The following is an 18,628-nucleotide window of genomic DNA, read 5'->3' as shown; positions in this document are numbered from 1 at the left end:
ACTTACTACTGGTAAATGTTGTACGTAAATTATGACCATAAAGCTGTTAAAATGAATTTCTGTTGTGTACAAAATTTATAGCATATGGATTTTTTTAAAGACATCAAATATAATTGCAAAATTATAAACTATCTAGGATTAAAAGTAAATGGAGATGTCTGGGACTTATAAGAAAAACAGTATAACAAATCTTGCAGTGAGAATGTAAGAATTTGAATAATGAGAGGATCATAATAAAAAGTGAACATAGTTGAATGCTGTTTTTCAAGTATACCCCACTTTAATGCATACCTTTTATATGTGACTCAAGTTACCATCCTACTAGTTCACCCATGATATTATTACAGCCACTTAATATTAATTATATAGAGATATACAAAACATTTTATAATATGGAAATGTTTATAATGAGAAAGTAAGTGACAAAATTTGATTACATCTTTTTTTTTTTACAGCCTTACCGAGATATAACTGACATAGATTATACCTATTTTATTTTATTTTATTTTATTTTTTTGCGTTACGTGGGCCTCTCACTGTTGTGGCCTCTCCCGTTGCGGAGCACAGGCTCCAGAAACGCAGGCTCAGCGGCTATGGCTCACGGGCCTAGCCGCTCCACGGCATGTGGGATCTTCCCAGACCAGGGCACGAACCCGCATCCCCTGCATCCACAGGCGGACTCTCAACCACTGCGCCACCAGGGAAGCCCGATTATACCTATTTTAAATAAACTTTTTATTTTGGGGAAATTTTAGATTTACACAAAAGTGACAAAGTACTACAAAGAGTGCACATGTACCTTCATTTGACTTCCTCTCATGCGAATATTTTATGTAACCATGGTACATTTGTCAAACTTAGAAATTAACATTGGTATGACACTCAACTAAATTACAGATTCTATTTGGATTTCACAAATTTTTCCACTACTGTCCTTTTTCTGTCTTAGGATTCAACCCAGGGAAGAATGCTGCCTTTAGACATCATATTTCCTTGAATTCCTCTGTTCCATGACCAATCCTCAGTCTTTTTTTCATGTCCTCAATTATTTTGAGGAGTACTGATCAGGTATTTTGTATATTGACCTTCTTTTAGGTTGGTCTGTTTTCCTCATTAAACAGGGATTTATGCATTTTGGAAAAGACACCACATATTTATGGGTATAGAATATCAAAATGACAACACTGATCTACAGGCAAAGGTAATATTTGCCAAGGTTTCTCCACTGAAAATAGCAAAACAACTTCTGACCAAAAAGAACCATCATGGGCTTCCCTGGTGGTGCAGTGGTTGAGAGTCCGCCTGCCGATGCAGGGGACACGGGTTCGTGCCCCGGTCCGGGAAGATCTCACATGCCGCGGAGCGGCTGGGCCCGTGAGCCATGGCCGCTGAGCCTGCGCGTCTGGAGCCTGTGCTCCGCAACGGGAGAGGCCACAACAGTGAGAGGCCCACGTACCGCAAAAAAAAAAAAAAAAAAAACCATCATATAGGGCTCACACCAAGAGATTTCAAGACTTATAAGTCTTTAGTAGTATTGGTGAAAGGACAAACACATAGATCAATGGAACAGAGCAAAGATCCCAGAAAAAGACCCACATGAGTCAAGTATACTCAAGCGTTTGACAGATATACAAAGGTTATTCAATGGAGAAAGACAGACTTTTTCAGCAGATGCTGCTGGAACACTTGGAAGTCCACAGGCAAAAAACAAACAAAAACAAAGAAAAAAATCTCAAAAGACTCTCATTATAGACAGGTGCAAAAATCCTCTTTTGCAACCCAGAACTCATTGTTTAGTATGAGTTTTGATACAGGCAAGAAGGAACATGATACCTAAAACAGATTCAAGTGATGGGGGTGTATTGATAAACATAAAGATTGCTTCCAGGACTATAGAGCTGATAATTTCCCTCATATATTAGGTTTTTAAATTATCAGCTATATCGATTTCATATGCTAATGTTGACATGAAACAAAGATGGCTCCTTTTTTTAGGCTTTTATCTTGAGAACACAGTGTCAGGATTTTAAAAAGGTATTGGTGGGGGCTTCCCTGGTGGCGCAGTGGTTGAGAGTCCGCCTGCCGATGCAGGGGACACGGGTTCGTGCCCCGGTCCGGGAAGATCCCACATGCCGCGGAGCGGCTGGGCCCGTGAGCCATGGCCGCTGAGCCTGCGCGTCCGGAGCCTGTGCTCCGCAACGGGAGAGGCCACAGCAGTGAGAAGCCCGCGGACCGCAAAAAAAAAAAAAATAAAAATAAAATAAAAAGGTATTGGTGGGCTTCCCTGGTGGCACAGGGGCTTCCCTGGTGGCACAGTGGTTGAGAGTCCGCCTGCCGATGCAGGGGACACGGGTTCGTGCCCCGGTCCAGGAAGATCCCACGTGCTGCGGAGCGGCTGGGCCCATGAGCCATGGCCGCTGGGCCTGCACGTCCGGAGCCTGTGCTCCGCAATGGGAGCGGCCACAACAGTGAGAGGCCCACATACCGCAAAAAAAAAAAAAAAAAGGTATTGGCATATCCCAATGATCTGTACTGTTCTAGGGTGTGATAGCTTAGGAGTGAATATGATTTGAACTTAATACATTTTTAGAGGGTGTCAAATTCAGAAGCAGGCAGATCCATCTCCTGACCCTAAACGTGGTTCTAAAGTAAATTGCTTGAGGAAATTGGATCCCAAAATTACAGGTGGGGAATTTTGAAGTGTTTCTGTATTCCACTGGAGATCAAAGAAGCCCAACTTAAAGAATTGTGGGCTGACTGACTTGACGGCTGTGGATTGAGCAAAACTTCTTTTGGAAAGGGCTATCTTATCTTGAAGATTATGACTTTGGAGGAACTAAGGTGATTGGCAGTGGAAAGAATCAGAACATGTGAAATTCCTTAAAAATGTATTGACTTAAATAATTTTGCCTATGTTACACATAATAAAAAAAAAACCCTTTACACTTTGTTCAGAAAAAAAAAAAAGAATCTCAACACATTCATCCTATAAGTCCTATACTTGGTAAAGGACTTGTATCCAGAACATGGAAAGAATTCTGAAAAGTCAACAAGAAACTCCTATTTCAAAAATAGGCAAACCTTGAACAGACACTTGATCGAAGATAACAGATGGCAAAGAAGCATATGAAAAGATGGTCTGCATCACTTGTTCTTAGGGAGATGCAAATTAAAACAGCAATGTGAATAATAATAATAATAATTTTTAAAAAGCAGCAGTGTGATACAAATACCCAGGTATTAGACCTGCTGAAATCCAAAAACTGAAAATATGAAATGCTGGTGATAAGGTGGAGTAACAGGAATTTCGATTATTTGCCAGAGACAATGCAAAAGAAATACAGCCATGTTAGACGATAGGCAGATTCTTGAATGTATGTTCGTACAGATGATCCCAAGTTTTAGAAAGGTAGCCTGAAAAAAAATCTTTTTAATGAGATGGCTCTCACTGAGGAGGAGAACTCAGGAAAATGGTTGTTCTTACTTGTGTCAAAGAAATCTGAAAGGAAATATCCAAGACTAAACTTTGCAGTAAGATGAACAAAAATCCTGTCTTTATTCCTATACACACCGCTTGACCACGGTGAATTATTCTGATTTTTGTGCAGACAATGATAAGAGTGTATGAAGGAGACAAATTTTTAATAAGAACCTTGAGAAAGGACTTGGACTGGAAAACCTGAAAAGAAATGTTTCCAGCATCCAAAGGTCAAGTCTGTAAACACCCACTAGCCTGGGACTATGGGTCTCAAAACTTCCAGACTGCTGTGCTCTCAAACACAGACAAACTCTGCACTCCCTGCACAACACTGACCTCAAATTCAATCTGAAATTTACCACAGACATTCTTGCCCATTGACACTCCTCCCCCAATTCCAGCCTTCTTCTGATCATGAGCTGGATGTTAAATTGCTAACCTAGGGGAGAAGCAGTGCTCATTGGTTTCACACCTTCCATCCAGTTTTCAATTACCGAGTCTTGCAGACCTAACATATAGACCCTAAACCCTGACCAACAAGACGTTCAATCATTAATCTCTACAGGTTAAGCCTCAGTCAAAGGCCCCATCACTAACGCCCAGATTCCTCAGTGACTGAAGCCAAATAAAACCCCAAATACGGTCACTGACACACACATTCCCTCTTCACTGACCCCATAGGCCCCTCACTGGGGATCCTTGCCCAGAATCAGGCTCAGCAGATATTGAGTCTCTGAAGACTCCTCCAGTAGCTGCCAAAGGCTGAACCTGGTCCAAAAACATTTCTGATTTTGATGCGCTCTCCCCGCAATGCCTCCTTGGCTGTTGCTAGGGACACCGAGGGCTCTTGTTCAGTTTCAGAAGACTTGCACCTATGAGGACACGCAGCACTGTGACCTCGTAGAGGTTCTGGCGCTTCCAACAGCAGTGGCCATAAAAGCTGCTAAAACTGCTGGGTGAGAAGACATGTAAATGTCTTCTGGGCACCCCAGTGCCTTCCTCTCTTTGCAAGAGATAGGCTCAGTCACAGAGCTCATTTAAGTTTTCAGAGGCCAGAACCAATCCAAGGCCAGCGTGGTGTGAGATGCATTCTAGTCATCACTTTGGGCAAAAGTGGCAAGATGATAGCGACCTTGTGCAGTTAGGCAGGAACACCTTGGGTACTCCAGTTCGCCTGGAGTCTTATTACGGACAGAGCCCAAACTTGCTCTGCTTGCCGCAGCTAAGGCCAGTAAATCAGAAGATGACTTGTTGAGGCGAGGAGTAACGACTTTAATCGGAAAGCCAGCCGACCGAGATGGCAGACTAGTGTCTCAAAAAAACCATCTTCCCTCAGTCTGAATGTGGGCTCCCCTTCCACAGAGGAAGGGAAGGAGAAGGGGCCCACTGCGATGCCAGTCTATGGCTGAGTGGGACGGCTGCCGGTCATGCACTAACAGCTACGCACCTGCCCCGCCTCTATTACAGTCTGATATTCTGTGGCAGAGAAGATGCCCACAGTTCCTAGTTGGATCTGAGGTTGAATTTACTTGAAGTCTGTATTGGGAAAAGCTACAGTCCAGACTTCCTCCTGTCTTTCTCCTTTACTCTCACCCTGTTGCCACACACACACTTTCAACACTTCTGGTCACCGAATGTGTGGGTTTCCCACACACCAAGCAATTCCTATCAGCTGGGTCCTACATTTTAACTCAATTCTAACACTATCTACTTGGAGATAGTGCCAGATCCCACCAGTTAAGGGCTCAGTCCCACAACTGCTCCCACCCCACCTCAGATACTAATCGCAAATAGCTGGTCCCCAAGTTACCTACAACTTGTCTGACTTGGCTCCAAACTGGAGGTTTGCGTGAGCCCCTTGTTGGGTTTGATTAATCTGCTAGAGTTTGATTAATCTCACAGAACTCAGGGAAACACTTATTTGTGTTTACTAGTTTATTAAAGGACATGATAAAGGACAGAAATGAACAACAAGCTGAGGAGAAACAGAGTGAGATCTGGGAGTGTTCTAAGCACAGGAGCTTCTGTCCCCATAGAGCTGGGGGTGTGTTAACACTCCCTCTACTTAAATGTGTTCACTCTTCTGGAAGCTCTCCATAGCCCCTACTATTGTTGGGATTTTATGGAAGCTTCCTCACGTCAGGCATGATCAATTAGTAACTCCATTTCTAGCCCCTCTCCCCTCTCCCCTCTCCGGAGGATGGGAAGTGGGTTGAAAATCCCAGGTCTTTTTTGGTGACCAGCACCCATCCAGCAGCCATTCATGAGCCCACCCAGAGTCCCATCAATAGAACAAGAGATGCTCCACATGCTCTTATCATGCAGGAATTTACAAGGGTTTCAGAAGCTCTGTGCCAGAAACCGGGGGCAGAGACCAATATGTCTATTTTCTACAATTTGACAAGCTCAAATAGTCAACCTCAAAAAGATACATCCTAAACGATTCTATTTTTCTAATATGCTATAAATGACAAAATTATAGGATTAGTGTCAGGGGAAGGATGTGACAATGAGGACGTGGCATGAGGGAGTTTGTGTTGACAAAGCATTCTGAATGTTTACTGGGGTGTTGGTTACAGGAACCTACATATGTGATAAAGTTTAAGGCGGTATTTAAAAACCATGTTAAAACTGGTGCAATAGAAATAGACCCTGTAGTTAACAGCACTGTAACAACTTCACTTTCCTCTATTTGATAGTAAACTGTGTGGTTATATAAGGTTTTACCTTTGGGAATAGTGGACTGAGGTGATTTAGGAAATCTCTGGAATATTTCAGTTTTTGTGATTCTAAACTTACTTCAAAATTAAGTTATAAAAACATCACATTTATATTAATTTTATAACCCCCCTGCTGCTACTTATAAACTTGGTTAAACACACCAAATATGTTGACTTACACTTATGAAATGAAAATATTGTTTCATTTTGAAGTACTTCAAATATTCTGAAATAACACTTAAACTTGGAACCAAAGAAATGCAAAAATTAATTAAATAATTGAACACTCCTGCACCATATATATTAAAACTTAATCCATGATGAGAGTAACTGCCACTATGTAAAATTTATAAGATCAATGACAAGGCATCTAGAAATACGGCTGAAGGTATCCTTTCCCGTTCTTTGTGAGGTGTATTACCCCTTAAGTTTAGACCTGTAACACAATGTTCTCATTCATCATTTCTCCAAGGCTTCTTTCCTTCATTAAGTTGTCTGATATTTTGTTAAAGGCCACCATACTGAATGTGTTATTGCACATATTTCCTGGCAAATGATGAGGCAATATTTATTACTGCAAACCCTGCCATATTCATCACCATAGGAAAGTACTTCTCTAGTGCTAACTGACATCTGTTGAGGTGTTACTTCTGGGCAAAGGCTTTCCCACAATTATATTTCTACCAATTAGAAATATTCATTCACTCATGATCTACGATGACCACATAAGATAGAGTCTATCACCAATGAAGTCTTTCCTAGTCTTTCACATTCTTAGGCTTTATCTCAGTATACCCTTTTTTAAAAAAATTTATTTATTTTTGGCTGCGTTGGATCTTCGTTGCTGTGCGTGGGCTTTCTCTAGCTGCGGAGACTGGAGGCTGCTCTTCGTTGCAGTGCACGGGCTTCTCATTGCGGTGGCTTCTCTTGTTGTGGAGCATGGGCTCTAGGCATGCGGGCTTCAGTAGTTGTGGCATGCGGGCTCTAGAGTGCAGGCTCAGTAGTTGTGGTGCACGGGCTTAGTTGCGCCGTGGCATGTGGGATCCTCCCGGAGCAGGGCTCGAACCCGTGTTCCCTGCATTGGCAGGTGGACTCTTAACCAGTGCGCCACCAGGGAAGCCCTTAGTATACACTTTTTAGACAGTAAAATATCCTAAAACATTTTCACCATGGCTGATTGTGTCTTGAGTTGTCTTGTAAATTTTTTCATCAACATAAAATATGAGGTAATTGATCACTAAAGATAACACCACATTCTTTGCACTGTGATTCTTCTCTGCATACTATTATCTTGAGTACAACTGGCAACAGGCTTCCCCAGAGTGACTACCCAGTGTGAATTCTCTTATGTTTAACAAGGATTGACAAGTGGGCAAAAGCTTTCCCACACTCGCTGCATCCATAGGGCCTCTCTCCTGTATGTTTTCTTTGATGAACATTGAGCCCTGACTTTGTGGTGAAGGTTTTCCCACATTCACTGCATTCATATGGCTTCTCTCCTGTGTGAATTCTCTGATGGGTAATAAGATCATTTTTGCGCAAAGAGAATTTTCCACATTCAGTACACGCAAAGGAAGTTTTTCCTGAGTGAACTCTCTGATGTTGTATGAGGCATGTCTTCTTCCTAAAGGCTTTACCACACTCATTGCATTTGTACGGTTTCTCTCCAGTGTGAGTTTGCTGATGTGTACCCAGAGTACTCTTCATGGTGAAGCCCTTGCCACATTCATTGCATATATATGGTTTCTCTCCAGTATGAGTTCGCAGATGTGCAATGAGCATGCTTTTCCCAGTTAAGCCTTTGCCACATTCACTGCATACATAAGGTTTCTCTCCTGTGTGAGTGCGCTGGTGTACGTTGAGATGACTCTTCTCTGTGAAGCCTTTACCACATTCACTGCATACATATGGTTTCTCTCCTGTATGAATTCGCTGATGTCCTATCAGCCGGATCTTGGCTGGAAAGCCTTTTCCGCATTCACTGCACACGTAGGGTTTCTCCCCTGTATGAGTTCGCTGGTGTACAATCAGGCGGCTCTTCACAGTGAAGCCTTTCCCACAGTCACTGCATACATAGGGTTTCTCTGCAGTATGAGTTCGCTGATGTACAATAAGATCACTCTTCATGGTGAAGCCTTTTCCACACACATTACATACATAGGGTTTCTCCCCTGTATGAGTCCGCTGATGTCTGATGAGAGGGCTCTTCAAGGTGAAGCCTTTTCCACACTCATTGCATGTATAGGGTTTCTCTCCAGTATGAGTTCGCTGATGTACAATGAGGCAGTGCTTCATTGAAAAGCCTTTCCCACATTCACTGCACATATACAGTTTCTCTTCTCCGTGCGTTTGCTGATGAGTGATAAGACTGTTCTTCAAGGTGAAACTTTTCCCACATACATTGCATATAAAGGGTTTCTCACCTGTATGAGTTCGATGGTGTGCAATAAGACGCCTCTTCTCGATGAAGCCTTTTCCACATTCACTGCATATGTAAGGTTTCTCTCCTGTATGAGTTTTCTGATGTGTAGTGAGACTGAACTTTGTAGAGAAGGCTTTTCCACACAGACTGCATCCATGGGGCTTCTCTCCCGTATGAGTTCGCTGATGATAAATGAGCAGACACTTTTTGGTGAATGCTTTCCCACATTCACTACATGTGTAAGGTTTCTCTCCCATATGACTCTTCTGATGTATGTTGAACTGCGATTTCTTGAAGAAGGTTTTATCACATTCAGTGCACTCATAATGTTTCAGTCCCATATGAGTTCTCTGATGTTCAGTGAGCCTGGATTTTCTGGAGTAGGCTTTCCCACACACACTGCATCCATGAGGTTTATCTCTAGTATGAACTCTCTGATGATCAAAGAGCTGAGACATCTTGAAGAAGGCTTTCCCACACTCACTGCATACATGGGCTTTCTCTATGTTGTGAGTTCTCTGTTGCTTAGTGGACAGGGAGTTATTGCTGATGGGTTTTGCACTTACAGGAAATTTAATTTCAGTAAAAGATTGCTCGTGGTTAGCATGGAGAAGGGATTTCCCATCTCCATTAAAATCAGTAGAGTTCTCTAAGTTACAGCTTCTCTTCTGGTTTTCAAAACTTAAATTTGAATTTAAAAGTTTTTCAGTTAAGTCAAACATATCACAATTTTGCTTTAACAGGAAATGACTTTTGCTCTGATTAACAATATTTGCAAGTGTATTATGTTCGCAGCATTGTTCCACAGTATTTTGAATGCTGTGATTTGGCAAGTGATGCTGCAGAAGGTCATCAACTTTCCTGATTTCTAGGAAAGAAGAGAACAAGGAATCATTCCGCAATCCCTCATAATCTTAATTTGGAAGAAAACTGTTTCAAAAAATGCCTTCATGTGAAGTAACTATTTAGTGACAATTCTATGTGTGATATAACAAGAAATATATTTGGTCTTCTTCCACAGAGCTCCTAAAGCCTTGTAATTTCCTAAGTGACAGGAGTATCTTTCAATACTGAGTTTATGCTAATGAGGTGACTTAGCATAGCGTTCCTACATAACCTCAGGATGGGACTGATCACCAGAAAGACTAAGTGATTAGAAGGTTGGAACTTTCAGCTCCACCCTGGGAACGGAGAGAGGGCCTAGGGATTAAAAGTCTATAAAAACTCTGAACAAGATTTGCTCAACCTTTGGATGGGTGACACATCCATGTGCGAGGAGGGTGGTGCTCCCCAGTTCCATGGGGACAGAAGCTTCTGCTTTTGTCAGGAATCCTTCAGACCTTGCCCTATGTACCTCTTCCTCTGGCTATTCATCTGTATCCTTTATAGTAAACTGGTAAACATAAGTAAATGTTTCTTTGAGTTCTGTGAGCCACCTTGGCAAATTAATTGAACCCAAGAAGAGGGTCATGAGAACCTTCAATTTATAGCCAGTTGGTCAGAAGCACAGGTAACAATCTGGAGTTGCAACTGACATCTGACATGGGGACAATCTTGTGGGACTGAACCCTTAACTTGTAGGATTTGACACTATTTCCACGTAGATAGTATCAGAAATGAGTTAAATTTGTAGGACACCCAGGTTTAATTCTGGGCATAGACAACTGAAGCAAAGGAATAAAGAAGGCAATTGCAGTCTGTGAATCACGGTTAAAGGAGCAATGAATATGTAAGAGGTGGAGGAAATCAGGATATGTTCAAAGAAAAGACAAGGTTCACTAATGGACTTAATGGGAGAAGCACGGAAGAGGTTAAGACTCAAAGATTATTCCAAGAATTATGTGGTTTCAGCCACTGGGTAGGTGGAATGCCTCTTAATAATGTGCAGAATATTACTGAAGTCCAGAATGAGAGGAAAATCTAGCACACATTGTGAAACAAAACTTAAGGAGGTTATTACTTGTCTGAGTACAAAACATGAAGAAATGGGTTGAATATATAAATGTTTCCAAAGGTCTTATCTGAAAATAGCAATGTGGATATCATCAACAGACAGATTATTGAAGAAGAACAGATATATGAATATATATATATATATATGTATATATATATATATATATATATATATATATATATATATAACTGATTCACTTTGTTGTACACCTGAAACTAACACAACATTGTAAATCGATTGTACTCCAATATAAAATAAATTTTAAAAAAAACAGAGTATTCAAAGACAGAGTACTGGATAAGACTATGTTCGGAAACATGTATAATAAAAGCTCAAGGCACAGGGCCAAGGCTTTAGCCATTTCAACATGTAGAGTTTGAAAATTCAATCAAGTCCATTGAAGAGAACCAAACATTGACAATTGTGATCAGGTGCAAACTTGTGGACCCAGGTGTATAGAACAAATAGAATGGCAAGTAAGAATGTCTCCTTAGCATCTGATTTCAAGATAAATGTGACAAACTATTGAGGTTTATCATATTCCAACAACTTGCCCTCTTCTTCATTCTGCAGACCACCATTTACCTAACTTGAGCAAAGCACTAACACTAACATCAAATATAGATAAAATCTTCTGTAACCAACACTCCCAACTAATACTCTACTTGGAACATACCCTCTTATGTTCCTACACAAAAAGGGAACGATGATATGCAGTTACTCCATCCCTGAACATTGCCAAGAAAGGACTGGCCCTCAGAGGATACCTCTGGGTCCCTGGAATATCCCACCTGATGAGAATGTCTTTTTAGGTATGAGATCTTAGGACATATCATAGAGTTTATGCTAACAATGTGATTTGTGGTAGATGCCCATTTTGTATGCCTGAGGCTCTGGACAACACTGTAACATTCTGATTTTGGGGTCTAGAGGCACCAGGCTTGGGTGAGCTTCCCTGGTTGGCAACATTTCACACATGTTGTCAAACATTCAAACATCATTGCTGGGAAAATTCAGCACTGTTCACGTGACTCCACCGGTAGAGGACAACCAGGAAGCTTGTGTGCAGCCTCTCCTGGCGTCTTTCCCATGCACATTTGATCTTTGATGAATTTAATCTGTATTATTTTATTGTCACACATCGTAACCAAGAGTATTAAAGTACATTCCCCTCCCCAATAATGTCTACCTTCTATAAAGTAGGCAAAGTGATCCACTTTAAAAATTGTATAATGCCACTCCTCTACTCAAAATCCCCTGTTTTCTCAACTTATTCAGAAAAGAATCAAGGTCTTGAATGCCCTTGATAGGCAGTTTGTGACCTATGTACCAAAACCCCCGGCCACTACCCTGTTACCCTTAACTCCAGTCATTTTCCCTCTTGCTCACTCCCTTCTACCCATGTAAGTTTCCCCGAAGTTCCTCAAACACATTCCAGATTCAGGTCTTTCAACTTCCCACTGTCTCACATTTGGAAAACTCCTCACCCAGGAAGATTATTCATATCCCTCACCTGTGTGCTCAAAGGCACCTTATCAGAGAGCCACTCCCATTCCAAAAGGGCAGTTCCAAGCCCCAACACCCACTCCTCCATTAGCTGCTTTAATTTTCCTTACAGCAATTTTTACACTAAGACATGTTTTTCTTTTAAATGTGTAGAACCTCTTTTAAGTGTAAAGAGAACCTCAACTTTTAAAAGGATGGAGAGAAGATTTCTGTTCTCACACAAAAAATAGGAAGTCACAGGCCAGCTGCTATGACAAAGAATAAAATACGTAGAAAGAAATTGTACATTAGACAATATTAAGAGAGAAGTCAATTTGCAGGTGTCTCTTTCAGAGAACAGAAAGAGCTTAACTCATGGGAATGGAAGAAACTTTTAAGACTTATGAGAACTGAGAAGAAAATGGAAATGAAAGTATGGAAAACCCTAGAAGGGGGTGGGGACCAAAGAACCACACAAATGCACAGCAGAAACCAGGTTATCATGGGGACACAGCATCCAAGGTGGGGTTGCGTGTTATGGTGGGAAATCGTTATTTCCTCATATGGCAGGAAGAAGGTACAGTGGTAAGAAGAGTATGATGAACTCAAAGTTCTCTTTCCAGAGAGGCCTGGAAAGTGGGATTTCACAGCAAGAGAGGTAGTAACACAGACAGAGATCTTGTGATGGTAGACAAAGGAGAGGAAGATTTGAAAATCCAAGGAAGAAGAAAACTACGCAAACAAACAAAAATAAGATGTATATGAAATAAGCGGGGATCAGGGACTTCCCTGATGGTCCAGTGGTAAAGAGTCCACCTTATATTGCAGGGGAAGCAGGTTCGATCCCTGGTCAGGGAACTAAGATCTCATGTTCCATGGGGCAACTAAGCCCGAGTGCCACAGCTACTGAGCTCGCGCAGCTCAACTAGAGCCCGCGTGCCGCAAACTACAGAGCCCGCTCGCTCTGGAGCCCACACGCCACAATTACAGAGTGCACATGCCCTGGAGCCTGCACGCCACAACTAGAGAAGAGAAAACCCGCACGCCACAACTAGAGAGAAGCCTGCGCACCAAAACGAAGAGCCTGTGCGCCGCAACGAAGATCCTGCGTGCCACAACTAAGACCCGACACAGCCAAAAATTTAAACCTGAAATTAATTAAATAAATAAATAAATAAATAAATAATAAAGACAATTAAAAAAAACAACACTCATGGTTTAGAAATAAGCAGGGATCAGATCTCAGAAGAAAACAAAGGGATATATTTTCCTCTTAATTTCCACAAAGAAAAAGAGTTCTTACACTGGAAGAGAGGTACATGGTAGGGCTGCTTATGTTTCCTCAGACACCATCACAGCTCTGACGCCTTCTCTCCTGACCAGAGTACGACTTCCCTGGCTGCCCACCTTGCTGGGTCTCACCCACTCACCTGGACAGATTCGACCGTGGCTGTCATCTTCTACTGGCCACAGTTGATCTCCTCGTTCTAACCTGGAGACAGCATCTGGTTTGCTGGCTTGATACCCTGTTCATGAAAAATGATAGAAGACTTAGACATACTGAACTGGGATGGGATACAGCAGGAAGGGATAATGGTACATGGAGGGAATAAACAGGTTTCACATCTGTAACCTCAAGGCTTTTCTCTCAGGAGAGGGGCAATTATACCCTCTAGTCTGGGGCAAGAGAAGGATCTGAGATTCGACCATTGCAGAGGAATGCCGTTAGTCTGAAGAGTTAAGAGGTTGAGAATGGAACGTTCACTGACAGGCACCCTCTGAGGGACCCAGGGGAGCTGTCCTCACCCACGGACACCAAGTTGCTATAGTTCTCCAGCATCACATCCCGGTACAGGTCCTTCTGATCAGGGTTCAGGAGCTGCCACTCCTCCCACGTGAACTTCATAGTCACGTCGTCATACGTCAGGGATTCCTGTCATAACACAGTCACATTTGGCCAAGTGATGTTCTTTGGGTGACATGGAAAAATGTAAAGGAAATTATTCTGCTCATTTTTGCCATATAGGAAATTGGTGGGTTTTTTCCTTCTTACACTGTGATAAAATAAGAATCCTAGTTAAATACTATGTTATGGTACCGTCTTCCAGATGGAATAGATGCGTAAGGCAGGGTTAAAAATGCCAAGCTTCTCATCATGGCTTGGTCTTTCCGGTTACCAGCCCTCATCCAAGAGCTCACTCAGAGTCACCTCGGTAGAATAAAGTCACTCCTGTCACCCAGGAAATGACAAGAGTTTCAGGAGCCCTGTGTCAGGAACAGAGGTCAAAGACCAATATTAGAACAGGAGATGTTCCTAGTGTTCTTATCACTTAGGGAATCACAAGGGTTTTAGGAGCTCTGTGCCAGGAACAGGGGGCAGAGACCAATACATATTTTCTGCTCTCTCATAAGCATTCACTAATATCAAACTATATGCTACTTACAAGTAGATGAAAACAATACATACTAATTTCAGTGGTCAATATACTAAACAAAATAAGAGAAATTGTACAGGAGATCCCCTGGCGGTCCAGTGGTTAGGACTCGGTGCTTTCACTGTGGTGGCCTGAGTTCAATCCCTGGTTAGGGAACTAAGATCCCACAAGCCACGTGGCCCCCCCCAAAAAAAAAGAAAGAAAGAAAAGAAGAAAAGGGGCTTCCCTGGTGGCGCAGTGGTTCAGAGTCCACCTGCCGATGCAGGGGACACAGGTTCGTGCCCTGGTCCGGGAAGATCCCACATGCCGCGGAGTGGCTGGGCCCGTGAGCCATGGCCGCTGAGCCTGCGCGTCCGGAGCCTGTGCTCTGCAACGGGAGAGGCCACAACAGTGAGAGGCCCGCATACCGCAAAAAAAAAAAAAAGAAGAAAAAAAAAACTGTACAAAACATGTATAAAGCATAAAAGATTATTAGATTATCAGGAACTTTATTCAATATCCTGTAATAAACCATAATGGAAAAGAATATGAATACATATAACTGAATTATTTTGCCATACACCAGAAACTAACAGAACATTGTAAATCAACTATACTTCAATTAAAAAAATTAAAAAACAAAAAAAGAATAAAAAGTCCAAAAAAAAGATTATTAGATGATCAAATTTGTAAGAAACTATTCTTTAAAGAATATATATATATATATGGACAGAGACAATGCATATATGTGTGTATATCATTAGGTGGGGTTAATACCATATTAGATGAAATGAGGAAACAGCTGTAGGAAACATGTTTTTACATTTATAAGAAGTAAGGACAGGGACTTCCCCGGTAGCACAGTGGTTAAGAATATGCCTGCCAATGCAGGGGACACACATTCGATCCCTGGTCCAGGAAGATCTCACATGCTGTGGAGCAACTAAGCCCATGTGCCACAACTACTGAGCCTGTGCTCTACAGCCCGCAAGCCACAACTACTGAGCCCACATGCCACAACTACTGAAGCCCTAGAGCCCGTGCCCCGCAACAAGGGAAGCCACCACAATGAGAAGAACGTGCACCGCAATAAAGAGTAGCCCCCGCTCACTGCAACTAGAGAAAGCCTGTGCATGGCAACGAAGACCCAACACAGCCAAAAATAAATAAACAAAAATAAATAAATTTATTTTAAAAAAAAGAAGGACGGACAGTCAAGGACTGCAGTTAAGGACCCAACACATCACCTCTATGGAGAACCGTCAAAGTCCTATGTGAACTTGAGACCCATATGCCATGAAACATTAACATCCCTCAAGGAACTGGTCTGCTTTTTCCTCACAGTTGATCCCTATGATATGTGATATAATAAGAAACATATATTTGGTCTTCAGTCCCAGTTTCTAACACAATTGCTCCTAAACGCTTGGAGTTTTTTAAGTAATAGAGGTAAGGGGCATTCTGTGTAATTTATAACAAGTCCCTTTCAAACATACCTGAGTTTATGCTAGCAAGGTGAGTCTTGGTGGACCCCTAGAGAGTTTCAGGATGGGGGTTTGTTGCCCAGGGAACCAACCTTGTGATTAGAGGGTTGGAACTTTCAGCCCCACTTCTAGCCCTCCAGGGAGGGGGAGGGACTGGAAACTGAGCCAATCAACAATGGCCATTGATTTAATCTACCACACCTACCCAATGAGACCTCCATAAAAAACCCCTAAACTACAGGGCTCAGAGCATTTCCGGGATGGTGAACACATCTAGGTGCTGGGGGTGTGACACTCCTAGAGAGGGCATGGAAGGTCCTTGTCCCTTCCCTCATATCTTGCCTAAGTATCTTTCCATTTGGCTCTTCACAAGCTGTATCCTTCATAATGAACCAGTATAGGTAAGCAAAGTCTTTTCCTGAGTTATGTGAACCGTTGTAGTAAATTATCGAAACTGAGGAAGGGATTTCGGGAACCCCCAATTTGCAGCCAAGTCAGAAGTATGGGTACTGTGGGCAGCCAATACTTGGCATCCAAAGTGAGGGCAGTCCTGTGGGATTGAGCCCTTAAACCTGTGGAGACTGACAGTAACTGCAGTAGTTAATGTCGGAATTGAATTAAATTGCAGACGCTCAGCTGGTATCTAGAGAGTTGGAGAAGTGACTGTTGGTCTGGAAAGACGCACACATTTGGTGCCAGAAGTGCTGGGAGTAGAAACAGTTTGTAGTACTGCCTATCATGTAACTTATGACTCTCTTGTGATGGCTGTCAGAGACATTAGACACAAATTGACAGCTAATATAACTCACAGGATTTTGCACATTCATATATTATATCCCAACGTGAGTCACGGAATATGAATCCTATGAATAATATATTCCTGATCTAACTTTAGCAAGATTTCTCCAGATCCTGCTAGGATCCATTTAAACTTTTCTACTTAACTGCACTGATTTTTACAGGCAAAGCCACTGGGGAAGAAAGAAAGAATAAAAGAAACCAAAAGGCACCTGGGCCTGAATCATTTTCTTCTGACTTTGGGAAATGGCTGCAAACTGGGATGCTGTCTTTAGCTCCTCTGGATCAGCTCTAAGCTTCTGTTCAAAGCTCTTAGTCTCCAGTCAAGGATGTCTCCAGAACTGACAGTAGGTCTCAGAATCTTTTCGTCCTTCTTTCCTGTCATCCCTCTTGTTCCTGGGGCGCCAGCGCCTGTGAGCTGAAGAGCAAATTACTCTGAGTGGCACGTTCTCTTTCGGCCCAGATGCTGTCAGTGTTGCTGTCCACCCAAATTAAGGCCCCCAAAGGTCGAGATTGGTCCTGTTATTATGAAGCTTTTACATCTGGGCCAATAAAACACAACATTCCGAATGTTTGGGAAGTACACCTTTCTCTTGTAAAGTGGAAGCAGTAAGACTGTGAAAGGGGATGTGGGAAGGAGAACCAGCTCAGCACAACGCCCCACTGGCAGGGAACTCCACAGGCAGATCAACTTTAGGAAAGAGGACACACAGGATATACACATTGTTCTTCTTTTAAACCACGTGCCTCCACGTACCTCTTCAAAAGTCTTTTTACATCCCAGGGTTCACACACTCAAATTTGAAGATCATCATGTTAAGCAAATAAGAAGCATCGTCATGTAATTTCTCACTACCATCCACTTCTTGATCCTCGATAAGAGTATTATAAGCATAAACCTATAAAGGATACTCGGCCAAAAATCCTTTAGGAATAGAACTGAAATAAAAACATGTTCAGGGGTCGGGGGGAGAAGGATAAATTAGAGGAGTTTGGGATTATCATACACACAACTATATATAAAACGGATAACCAACAAGGACCTACTGTATAGCACAGGGAACTATATTCAATGCTTTGTAATAAACTGTAGGAGAAAAGAATCTGAAAAAAAATAGATGTATATGTATGTACAACTGAATCACTTTGCTGTACACCTGAAACTAACACAACGTTGTAAATCAACTGTACTTCAATTAAAGAAATTTTTTTCAGGCAAAACCAGAGAGAATTCTTCATCAGAAGACCTGTAATACAGCAAATGCACATGTTCTTCAAGCAAAAGGAAAGGGTCCTCCAATGTAAGCAGAGGACCAAGGAATGAAAAGGAACTGAACTGGTAAATAAGCAGTTAAGTCTAAATTAGTACCAGCTGGGAAAATGATCGTATCTCAGGAGGTTTTAAAAATATAGAGAGTTAACCACCACTTCCCTGGTGGTGCAGTGCTTAAGAATCCACATGCCAATGCAGGGGACACAGGTTCGAGCCCTGGTCCGGGAAGATCCCACATGCCGTGGAGCAACTAAGCCTGTGCACCACAACTACTGAGCCCACTCTGTAGAGCCCACGAGCCACAACTACTGAGCCCGTGTGCCACAACTACTGAGCTCACGCGCCTAGAGCCTGTGCTGCGCAACAAGAGAAGCCACCGCAGTGAGAAGCCCACGCACCGCAAGGAAGAGTAGCCCCCACTCGCCGCCACTAGAGAAAGCCCATGTGTAGCAATGGAGACTCAATGCAGCCAAAAATAAATAAATAAATAAATAAAATTTTAAAAAATAGAGTTAAAATTCACCATGATAGCATATAAATTATGAGGTGAGTAAATGAATGAGTGTTCTAAGATCTCTGTATAGATAGAGTATAAAAGTA

The 18,628-nt window shown here is 42.2% G+C and overlaps 1 protein-coding gene across 11 annotated transcripts in view; it reads right to left on the bottom strand.

Annotated features, from left to right (window-relative positions):
- Positions 1-2,654: 2,654 nt before the first annotated feature.
- Positions 2,655-18,628, bottom strand: part of LOC308605916 (uncharacterized protein) — a 90,643-nt gene continuing 74,669 nt past the window's right edge. For 3 of the 11 annotated variants that reach the window (XM_081216258.1, XM_081216259.1, XM_081216255.1), the window contains one exon: positions 2,655-9,488. In XM_081216258.1, coding sequence (XP_081072384.1) covers positions 7,525-9,488 — 1,964 coding nt within the window. In that variant the 3' untranslated portion in view covers positions 2,655-7,524. Of the gene's footprint in view, positions 9,489-13,489; positions 13,586-13,865; positions 14,862-16,967; positions 17,174-17,512; positions 17,695-18,628 lie in introns of all 11 variants that reach the window. The other 8 variants (XM_081216261.1, XM_081216260.1, XM_081216262.1 and 5 more) reach the window with 6 other exon arrangements.

The sequence above is a fragment of the Mesoplodon bidens genome, assembly GCF_964165515.1.
Source record: "Mesoplodon bidens genome assembly, chromosome: 18".
NCBI classification, from domain to species: Eukaryota; Metazoa; Chordata; class Mammalia; order Artiodactyla; family Ziphiidae; genus Mesoplodon; species Mesoplodon bidens.
This window is presented reverse-complemented; position numbering and strand designations above follow the sequence as displayed.